The sequence below is a fragment of the Geospiza fortis genome, unplaced genomic scaffold (genome assembly GCF_000277835.1).
Source record: "Geospiza fortis unplaced genomic scaffold, GeoFor_1.0 scaffold114, whole genome shotgun sequence".
Taxonomy (NCBI): domain Eukaryota; kingdom Metazoa; phylum Chordata; class Aves; order Passeriformes; family Thraupidae; genus Geospiza; species Geospiza fortis.
Genome location: NW_005054383.1, coordinates 471985 through 483482, shown reverse-complemented (window position 1 = coordinate 483482; position 11498 = coordinate 471985). Strand labels below are relative to the sequence as shown.

The 11498-nt window shown below is 45.0% G+C and overlaps 1 protein-coding gene across 2 annotated transcripts in view; it reads left to right on the top strand.

The window, feature by feature from the left end:
- The window catches only part of TBC1D24 (TBC1 domain family member 24), a 31569-nt gene extending 20086 nt beyond the window's left edge, over positions 1 to 11483 (top strand). For both annotated transcript variants that reach the window (XM_031060502.1, XM_014308763.2), the window contains exons 4-8: positions 1533 to 1691; positions 2627 to 2690; positions 6547 to 6642; positions 8404 to 8638; positions 10275 to 11483. In XM_031060502.1, the coding sequence (XP_030916362.1) occupies positions 1533 to 1691; positions 2627 to 2690; positions 6547 to 6642; positions 8404 to 8638; positions 10275 to 10429 (709 nt within the window). In that variant the 3' untranslated portion in view covers positions 10430 to 11483. The remainder of the gene's footprint in view (positions 1 to 1532; positions 1692 to 2626; positions 2691 to 6546; positions 6643 to 8403; positions 8639 to 10274) is intronic.
- Positions 11484 to 11498: the final 15 nt, after the last annotated feature.

Sequence of the window (11498 nt, the reverse complement as noted above, 5' to 3'; positions counted from 1 at the left end):
GTCTTAGTCTCTCAGCTCTGTTCCATAGTGACATCAGTTTTAGCTGCAGACCTGCCAGAACACAGAGGATGAGACCTAAAGATTCTGAACATGGAGGTTCAAGGCTTGGCCCCTGCTTTGTTTCAGTGGATCTCTCCTTTGCCTCAGATTGCTGTGTTTAAAAGTACAAATAATGTCCCTAGTCAGTGATCCTGTAAGTTTTAAACCCATAAACAGCTTGCTTAATAGCTGCCCACAGAAGTTCCGTGCATTAAATAAAGCAGGGTAGCAGTGCAAAGATTGATTTCATTCATTTGGCTAAAATAAGCGGTAATGAATAGTCACTTCATTCAAAATGCTGACATCAAGGTGCCTACAGTGAATTCCAGAAAGCAGTTCCCAGTGTCTGCAAGCAGGCACTGCTCTGCATTGCAAATACTGTTGAATTTTTGGTACTATGAGCATGAAAAATAAAAAGTTTATATATTTTGTATGTTTTAGGGAGTGAGCTAAGGTATCCAGATCCATGCAGATGTATGATACTAAGGGCCCCTTCATGATCATAAAACTGAGAGAAAAGAAATGTGTAATTGTCAAAAAAACCCCATCAGAAATAGGCAAATACTTGCACCCAAACCCTTGCATGCAGAGCAAAGTAATAAAGCTTTATTTAACACCTGGCTGCCCAGTAATTCAGTGACTTGTGTAAATTCTGTGTCCTTGGCTGTCTCCACTGTATTTTAAGCATTTAACATAGACCATGGAAGCAAATAACATTTAATCCCCAGGCTCTGGGTTTGCGTGCATGTTTAATTTGCGAAATGAAGACTGGTTAAGATGGTGATGATTGTTACCTTCAAGTGTTTAAAAGCCGTTAATCAATCCTGACTGTATCAGACCCTTCTGGGGGGTACAGGGATTTCCTTCCCAGTGGCTCCATCTGTAACCATGATCCCAGGAACATGTTTGTTTCATAATGAAGTGGAAGTCATTGGTAATTACATGTTTCCAAGAGGTGGAACTTCTCAAAAGCTTCAAATATTTGCCTTGGATTAAAATTGCTTATCCTGGTAATACTTATTCCTCTAAAGTTTCTGAGAGGTTTAGGAATTCTCTAGTCAGACGATACAGGCAGGACTTCAGAGGTAGAAAAAATACTATCCCTTCCTCTCAGATCCTGTCTGTTTATTTGGGTATTCTGTTCTCTGTGCTTAAACACAAGTGCCAGAGAGAATTACAAACAACAAATATAAGGCCATGGTAATTTTAGTGGCTCTGTTGTGTCCTCTGTGTGTAAAGGTGCAGGCCACAGCTGCCATACAGAGAAATAGAAAATACAGTCAAGCCAGATCTCTGCCTCTGAGGATTATGTTAAATTGCAGTAGTTTATTACCTTCACCGGGTCACGGCCACCTAATTCCGTGGACTGGAGCTTTGACCAATAATTTATATGCTGGAGTCTGTTAGTGTTCAGCTGTCTTCTCATGTTTCAATTCAGTAATCTGAAACTTGTTAAATTATTGCTTCTCAGTGTTTTGTGTTGTATTTCTCAGGCAGAATGTGCACTTGGCAGTTCATGCTGAGAACTTCAAATCAGAAATTGTCAGTGTGAAGGAGATGCGGGATATCTGGTCATGGATCCCAGAGCGATTTGCACTATGCCAGCCCCTCCTGCTTTTCACCACCTTAGAACATGGCTGTAGTCTGAGCAGGTAAGGAAAACCTATTCTCTATTGTAGGGCAGAAAGGAACAACTGATGAAGTATTTGCTGGATTGACAAAAAGCCCATGTTTAGTCAGGATTTGATCTGAAGAATATCATTAATGGTGGAATATAAATGTGACAAATTCCTGTTGCCTACAGCATTTGACTGGGATGTTTCCTGTGCCATAATATTTTAAACTGTTCGAGATCAATTGGAAAAGTCAAACTTGGATCAATTCACAGATTCTGCAGGTCTGAGTCTGGTTCCTTAAGGGTTTGAATGGTTTAACTCAGTGGCTGCTCTGCAGGCACTTTTGATAGATAACCGCATTCATACTGATCCAAGGAAGAAGAGAACTGGAAACTGGAAATTACCTATGAATGATTGGGGGTTTTTTTAAGTGAGATAAACTAGATGTAAGTTGTCCTTGCACCTGGTACGGAACACTATAACCCTGTAGCCCCTAATAATGACTTTGACATCAGCAGGTACTGAGGCAGGGAGTGACCTGCTCTCCCAGCCTTATATGCCTATGAGGAAGAGCAAAAGCAAGCAAAGAGAATGCATCTCAATTAATTTCCTTGAGGACCTAAAGCCCTTCAAACATGATCATCAGTCCTAGGCTTTTACAATCTTTCAGGTTGTTTCAATTCAAAATGCTGTAAAAGGCTGCAGTTCATCTAGGTAAGCTTCTAGTTATTCTTCAGAGACATAAACTGTACAGGGGACAGAGTAGAGATCAACTGCTTGATAGTATTCGCTTACATTCAGCTGTATTATTTACATGGACTGTATAAAGTATTTGCAGGAATATTCTCAGTCTTCAGGGGGTTTTTTGCCATGGCACCAATTGGAGAAGGAGGTGGTGCCTGACGTTGAGGAGGAAAGGAGCTGCAGGAGGTGGCAGTCGAGTGCTCACTTTGTTGTGCTCTGCACTTCAGGTTCTATTCCCACAGCGAGGGACACGAACCAACTCTGCTCCTCATCAAGACAACAGCGAAAGAGGTGAGTGAGGTGAAAGACAAGTGATTAAATTGGAGTTTGAGCAATATGTAATGCTGTGTTGCAACACACAGCTGTTTATAATAAAATGAATAAGCAAACTTTGGCTTTGTTTTTGTAAGAATCCATGCTTTAAATTATTCTATTTGTTGGTTATAGGACTATGTGCTCTTGGACAGACCTTGCAAACCAGGTCTTGGTTAACTGCTTTTTCTCTTGCAAGTAGTGTGGGGTTATGGACTAGAGTAGCTCATTTTGCTCTTGGACAGACTCTGAAATGCAGAATCAGAGGGACAGAGTGGGAATTGTGCTAAAGTTATGATTCATAGAAGACATTTTCATTTTCTCAAGGATATGAGGAAAGAAAGTAGCAGAATTTAAATGGTATGAATAATGTTGGACTACATGATGTGAAAACAAAAGCCTTAGTGCATCTCATTCTTGACAGGGAAAAAAATAAGCCAAGAAAGCTCTGAGAACCTGAGGAGGAGTGCACACATCCCTTTTTTCTGCTCCTGTGTGTGACAATATTGGACAGCATAATGCGAAAACAGCAACATGCTTGTTTAAAAAATTAATAACTAACCAAGAAGTCTTCCCAGAACCTTCTCAGGAGGGCACACACAAACTTCCTGTAATGGTGTTGTTGTCTGTGCTGCTGTACATGACTTTTAAATATTCTTTATCTAACATTAAGCTGTTACTGCAGCCTTTATTCCTGCTTATTACTGTGGGCTTTATTCCTGTCTATACAGAATCACAAAATTACTGGGTTGGAAGAGACCTCAAAGATCATCGAGTCCAACCCAACCCCAACACCTCAACTAAACCCTGGCACCCAGTGCCGCATCCAGGCTTTTTTTAAACACATCCAGGGATGGTGACTCCACCACCTCCCTGGGCAGAACATTCCAGAACTTTGTCACTCTTGCCATAAAAAACTTTTTCCTAGTATCCAACCTGTATTTCCCTTGGTGCAGCTTGAGACTGTGTCCTCTGGTTCTGTCAGTTGCTGCCTGGTGAAGGAGACCAACCCCCGCCTGAGCACAGCCACCTTTCAGGAAGTTGTAGAGAGTGATAAGGTCACCCCTGAGTCTCCTTTTCTCCAGGCTGAGCACCCCCAGCTCCCTCAGTCGTTCCTCAGAGGGCTTCAGTGTTCCCAGCCCCTCACCAGCCTCGTTGCCCCCTCTGGACGTGCTCAAGCCTCCCAATGTCCTTCCCAAACTGAGGGCCCAGAACTGGACACAGCACTGGAGCTGTGGCCTCCCCAGTGCTGAGTACAGGGGAAGAATGACCTCCCTGCTCCTGCTGGCCACACTATTCCTGACACAGGCTATTGATACAGGATGATACATTCCTGATCCAGGCCAGGATGCCGTTGGCCGCCTTGGCCCCCAGGGCACACTGCTGGCTCATGTTCAGCTGGCTGCCAACCAGGACCCCCAGGTCTCTTTCCACCTGGGCACTGTCCAGCCACCCCGTCCCCAGACTAAAACATTGCGGGGAATTGTTGTGGCCAAAATGCAGGACTGGGCACTTGGGCTGATTAAACTTCATCCTGTTGGACTCTGCCCATCCCTCTGGACTCTGTTCCAGGTCTCCCTGCAGAGCCCTCCTTCCTTCCGACAGATGGACGCATGCTCCCAGCTTAGTGTTGTCTGCAGATTTACCAATTAAAATCTCAATCCCCTCATCCATGTCATCAATAAAGATATTGAACAGGGCTGGCCCCAGCACAGAGCCCTGAGGGACACCACTGGTGCCTGGCTGCCAGCAGGATGCAGCACCGTTCACCACCACTCTGGGCCCTGCCATCCAGCCAGTTCTGAAGCCAGCACAGAACTCCTGTCCCAGCCCTGGGCTGCCACCTTTTCCAGGAGTGTGCTGTGGGACACAGTGTCAAAGGCCTTGCTGGAGTCCAGGTATACAACATCCACAGCCTTTCCTGCATCCACCAGGCAGATCACTTGGTCATAAAAGGAGATCAGGTTGGTCAGACACGCCCTACCCCTCCTAAACCCCTGCTGGCTGGCTCTGATAGCCTGGCCATCCTGTAAGTGCTGTGTGATGACACTTAGTATAAACTGTTCCATTACCTTACTGGGTACTGAGGTCAGGCTGACTGGCCTATAGTTACCAGGATCCTCCTTCCCACCCTTGTTGTGAATGGCCATCACACTGGCCAGCTTCCAGTCATGTGGAACCTCACCAGTGAGCCAGGACTGTTGGTAAATGATGGAGAGCAGCTTTGCAAGCTCATCTGCCAGCTCCCTCATCACCCTGGGGTGGATCCCATCTGCTCCCAGGGGTTTATGGACATCCAAGCAGCTCAGCAGTTCTCTGACTGCCTCCTCCTGGATAACAGGGGGCCCATTCTGCTCCCTGACCCCATCTACCAATCCAGGAGGATAGCTGTCCTGGGGACAAGCCATCTCCTCGGTAAAGACTGAGGCAAAGAAGGTGTTAAGCCCCTCTGCCTTCTCTTCATCTGCAGTTACTATATCTCTGCAGGATGGCTGTCCATGAACAAGCCCATTTCTTCTCCTATTTACATCTACATAATGCTCACCCTCCAGGCCATTTCCTAGTTCTGCATATGGTTTACGTTCATTGAGGGCTGTGTTGAGATGCCAGTGGCTTATGGAATGCCCCTGGTGTCTGAAGGGTAGAGGGGGGGACAGTTCTTTTGCTTCTTGTTTTGGAACCTGTCAAAAGTCTGGCTTTGTAAGGGATTCTGTTTTTTATAGGCTGATTTGTTTCTTACCCCTCAAAAAACCATGTATTAGCCAAAACAAACAAACAAAAACTAGGAGAAAACTATGGGGTTTTTTTTCATGCTTATGGATTTGGAGGGGTTTTGCAAAGGGTTGTTCATCCTTTATTCATATGTCTATGGTTAACTTTTAGAATAAGGAAAGTTTGCCTTCTGGTTTTCTGCCTCTCATACCCATCAGGCATATCACATCAAATAGACTTCTGGATAATTTAGATTTAATTCTAAATCTGAATTTACATTTAAATCTAAATACAGATTTATCTATATAAAACAAATCTGATCTTCAGTAATTTTGTCCTAGGAGCTCTGCTTGTAATGCTTGTGGAGCCCAAACAGCAAATGTACTGTAGAACAATTCTGTATAATCATAATTGTTTTTCTGATTTCTAGGGGAGGAAAGCACAGATGCTTTCATCCCACTTTTGGAGCTTCATTGTTTCCTCTGTGTGCACATGGCAGTGATGTGTGTTGCTGGTAGCAAAAACTTCTAGTGCAAACACAAGCCTGCAGAGACCGGCTCAGCCCTCAAAGGAGGCTTCTCTTTATTGGAGACTAGTGGCCCCCATGTGGTTTGGGTGGATGCTCTAAATATCTGAGCTAGTTCAGCATTTGCTTAGCTAAGCTGGCTTTAACCTATACTTTGAAATGTACAAAAGCCACCAAGGCCACTATTTGACTAAAAAGTGTTCAGGCAGAGCTGCTCATACTGTAACTTGGGACAGCACTGCTGCTTTGGTTGCCAGAGTGAGTGAGTAGGAGTCAGGCTGTACAGGCCTGGAGTGATCTATATTTTGGTACCTGAGGTTGTGTTAGAAAATTGTGTTTAGAAAATTTCTCTTTTAAGGCATCAGAGGTATGAAATAATCTATGACACTCTTAGGATTTAGAGGTAACCAACAGCTTTAAAGCAGCTTAAATCTGTCTTTAGATATAAGTGCTTGTGCTGCTTTAATCCACTGGTGTAGAAAGTCTGAAACTCAAACTGAAGTAAAGCCTGCAGTTTTGCTCTCTGAAATGTCAGTATCAGTGGGTTTAACACACTTTCTTCTTCAATGGGAAGCCTGACTGTGCTGTCTGTGCCAGGTCTGTGGAGCCTACCTGTCCACTGACTGGAGCGAGCGTCGGCGAGGAGGGAACAAGCTGAGTTTCTTTGGAACAGGGGAGTGCTTTGTGTTTAGGGTGAGTAAAATTTTGTTGTTGCTGCCCAGTACCAAGACAGAACAACTGTACTGGTTAGCTATCACCTCCCTTCCACTTCAAGAGGCTGGATTATATAGAGGAAAAATTTTGCTTTTAAGTTTTGTGGTGACTCTTTCTCCCCTTGCACAGAACATTTTCTAAAAAGATCATAGAATCATCAAGGTTGAAAAAGACCTTTAGGAGCATGAAGTCTAATCACCAACCCAGAAATGTTCATTAGTAAACTATGTCCCCAAGTGCCACATCCACACATTTTTGAACACTTAAGGATGGTGTTGTGGTTTGACACTGGCCAAATGCCAGGCACCCATGAAATCTGCTCGCTCACCCTCTCCTGCCCCAGCTGGACAGAGGAGAGAAAATTTAACAAAGGGTTCATGAGTTAAGGACTGGGAAAAAACACTCTAAAGGCAAAACAGGCTCAACTTAGAGATATAGAGTGAATTTATTATTAACAAGATCAGAGCAGGAAAATTAGAAGTAAAGTAAGCCCTTGAAAACACCTTTTTCCCCCTAACCTCTCCCTCCTTCCCACCGACAGTGCAGGGAGACAGGGCCTGGAGGGTTTGGTCAGTTCATCACCCTAGGTTGTCTTCCACTGCTCAGGGAGAGGGGTCCTTCCCCTGCAATGCTGTGGGGTCCCTCCCACATGAGTCAGTTCTCCATGAACTTCTCCAGTGTGGTTCCAATCTCTGTGGTTCCAAGCAGCAGCTCCCTGCAACCTGCTGCAACATGAACCCCTCCCACAGACAAACAGTCCTCCCCAAACTGCTGCTGCGTGGGTCACTCTTCCGCGGGGCACACTCCTCCAAGGATAGGCTGCTCCAGCCTGGAAGCAAGGGTCCCCTCCCTCTACCAGGTCTCCTACGGGCTCACAGCCTCCACCAGTACCCACCTGCTCTGGCCTGGGCACCTTCCACACAGGCTGCAGGTGGATCTCTGCATCCCCATGGACCCCCACGGGCTGCAGGTGGATCTCTGCATCCCCCATGGATCCCCACAGGCTGTGGGTGGATCTCTGCATCCCCCATGGATCCCCACAGGCTGCAGGGGGACAATCTGCTTCACCACAGCCTGCAGAGGAATCTCAGCTCCAGCACCTGGAGCACCTCCTTCCCCCTCCTTGGTTATCGCAGAGGCGTTACCTCCATTTCTAACTGGCCCAGCCTTGGCCAGCAGCATGTCCATCTTCAGAGACATCAGGGATTGGCTCTGCTGGGCATGGTGGAAACTTCCAGCAGCTTCTCACAGAAGCCACCTCTGTGGCCTCCCCACTATCAAGAACCAGGGTGTGCAAAACTGACACACATAGTCACTCTACCCCTTCCCTGGGCAGCCTGTGCCAGTGCCTGACAACCGTTTCAGTGCAGAAATTTTCACAATATCCAATCTGAACCTTCCCAGGCACAACTTGCAGCCATTTCCTCTTGTCTATCTCTTGTTAGCTGGGTGCAGAGCCTTACCCCAACAGACTCCACCCTCCTTTTATGCAGTTGTAGAGAAAGATGATCTAGAGAAGAGAGATGTAGTAAGGTAACTCAGGAGTTATTGCATCATTTCTTCAACCACCTAAAAGCAAAGGAATAAAGGATAAAATCTGGCCTAAAAGAAGGATTGAGCCAAGCTTTACTGCTGACTGTGCAGGTGGAGACTGAGGTGCTGGAATGTTCTTTTCTGAGCAGAACTCTGTGTAGTGTGCGTACACTAATGTCAGCTCTGCCCTTTTCTGCCTCTCTGCAGCTGCAGCCAGAAGTGGAACGCTACGAGTGGGTGATCATAAAACACCCAGAACTAGCCTCGACAGGATCAGAGACAGAAAACCATGCCCAACCAGCGTCTAGCACCCTTTCCTCCAGCAGCATTCCCTCAGATCCTTCAGATCGCCTTTCTCCCTTCTTAGCAGCTAGGCACTTCAACTTGCCTTCCAAAACAGCCTCCATGTTCATGGCTGGCAGCAGTGAGTGCATCATTGTAGGTGAGTCCGTGTGAGAATTTGAGCACAGGTCCTACCCCATCTCTTCCTGTCCACCTTAGATAGATGGTAAACATGACCCCTTTATCTATTTCAGTATCACCACAGGTAGAGATAAAATTGCCCAAAACCTGACATCATTTCTCAACCAAAATTTTCTGTGGGAAAACCTGCATACAAGCATTTTAGAGAAGAGAGTAACTCATGGCTTTAAGTATAGCCATTCCTTCATACTGCCTAATTCACGATGAGAAGTAGTTCTCAAAAAGGACCTTACTTTTCATCAAGGCTTTTGAAACACAGAGTAAGCTATAAAACATGTTAATTCTCCAGGAACTTTATTGGATCTGTGGTGCTGCTGACTTTGGCAAAAATCTGCTTAGTAAGGTTGCCACTTAAATGGGATTTACAAGGAACAGATCTAAAATCATAGTTGTCATTTTCCCAAAAGTCTTTACTTGAGACTTGCTAGGAGAGCAACTGGCCTATAATTTCCTCTGTAATGTCAAGTGTTGGCTGGTTTCCCACTTGGCAGCATGTGCTCTAATCATAAAATCATGGAATTGTTTAGGTTGGAAAAGCCCTCTAAGACCATCGAGTCCAGCCGTTTCCCCAGCACTGCCAAGGCCACCACTAATCCATGTCCCCAAGTGCCATATCTACATGGTTTTTGAACACTTCCAGGGATGGTGACTCCACCACTGCCCTGGATAGCTTGTTTAATTGCCTGACCACCCTTTCAGTGCAGAAATTTTCCCAATATCCAACCTAAATCTTCCCTGGTGGTTGAGGCATTTTCCTCTTGTCCTGTCACTTGGTCCTTGGGAGCAGAGCCCAACCTCCATCAGGTTCCACCCTCCTTTCAGGCAGGTGTCGAGTGTGATGTGTCCCACCAGCTCTTTCTACCAGCTTTAGGTAAGGGAGTCACTTATATTTACTGTATACTACACTATACTATACAGCCTTGGGTAGTAGATCCATGGAAGTGAGTGTTGTACACAGCTCCAGCTGTGGACCAGAATTCCCACCCTTTTGATTCTTCAGATGGCTTTAGTAACTGTTCTTTGATGGTTGCCAAGTAAGCAATAGGGAATCTTCCTTTTTGTTCTCCTAACATATTTCTGTCTAACTTTATTTCACTTCTCTGCATTTTCTGACTGAAAGCTCTGTGAACCTTGACATAGACCCACAGATAACCAAAATGCTTTTAACATGTACATGGTTTATAATTATTTTGAAGACCAAGCCAGTGCTGTTACTTACTGATCTTGTTCTTCTCCCAGCTTTGATTTTTGACTACTAACAGAATTATTTGGTTTTCTTTTAATGGAGAAAAATTTGAAGTTATAGCTTCTGATATCCTTCAGCGCTGAAATACAAATCTCAAATGTGGGTAGTTTTTGTTCTTGCTGAGTTGCATTACTTTTCTTTATTACCATTGAAAGAAATCATCCAGTTCTGATATTATCATTAAAAACCTATACATCTGATCTTATACTGTTACATCTGAAGATAGCAAGCAGACATTACTGAGGGCTTCCAGTTGTTCCCCATGGGAAAAGCACTAAAGTATTTGTACAGCTGTTTCCCATGCCAAGAAATGTGGAAATATCCTTACTCTGTCTTTGTCTCTTCCCAGGCGGTGGTGATGGCCAGGCTCTGTACCTTGATGCAGATCTGAACCACGGGAGAACCAGCCACTGCAACACTTTCAATAACCAGCCACTGTGTTCTGAAAGCTTCCAGATCTCCATCCTGGAAGTGTGGGGCTTCAGGGACACCATGAATGGTTGATGTGACTATCATTAATCAGCTAGTTTTTCAGTTGTCCGAGGTAAATTCCGATACAGGAGCTAAGTTAGAACATCCTTTCTGCTGGGCTCAGTGCTGTGAGTCATTCCTAAGTGGTGCACTTGGATGCAGGCCTAATTGTTTACTCTTACTTTATTTAAGACAGGTCAAGGTGAAGTAATGTGTCTGGTTAACTGTTTGTCCCTTTAGCTCTAGAGATCTGTATTCAGGGACTGTTGGTAAAAATGAAAATGTGATGAATTCAGAGCCATGCTAGATGGATAGAGGCTCTAATCATGGGATAGGTTTGAGTCCACAGTTCCTCAGAGGCACAGCCCTGGCTGAGCTGTGCTGCAGAGCTCTGAGCCACTGGTACCAGTACGTGGCCTGAGCCAGGAATATCAAATGTTTCCTCACAGGGAGTACTGGTGACTTCAGATCTGACATAGAAGAGTAGTTCATAAAATTGCTGCCCTCCTATGAGCAGATGTTGTATAGACAAATCAGTACCATTAAGTTATGAAGCTCTTCATTCGCACCAGAACCATGATTGCTGATCTTCTTGTACCAAAACCTTTGACATGTTCCAGTTGCATATGTTAGAGCAGTCTGCCTCTGAGAAAGGCATCCAGGCTGGACGGTGATATCTCCAAGTCTTGATTTTGTTTACATTCCCATTCCATATCAGTATGATGACTTCAGAGTGACTTCCTGTGTCAGGCAGCTGAAAGCTAGAGAGTATCTGCAGTGCTCAGAAATGTTCATTTCCTCATCTTTCCTGGGAACTGAAATGAAGCTTTAAATCTGAAAATGACTGTGCTGATATCCCTGTGTGTTTGGGGAATTAGACGTGGTGATAGTGGGAAATTAATCCTCTCCCCTCAAGTAAAGAAAGGAAGGCCGGAGGCAAATCTGGGAGTGAATGGATTCCTCAGGAGAACTAGAGGCAACACTGCTTCTCCAGATGTCTTCCCAGTGATGAGATCCCTCCTGAGAAGCTAACAGTTTTCTTCCTGTATATTCTGGTAGGGTTTGGGTGATGAAAAGAGACTTTGCTCATTCTTGAGCATTC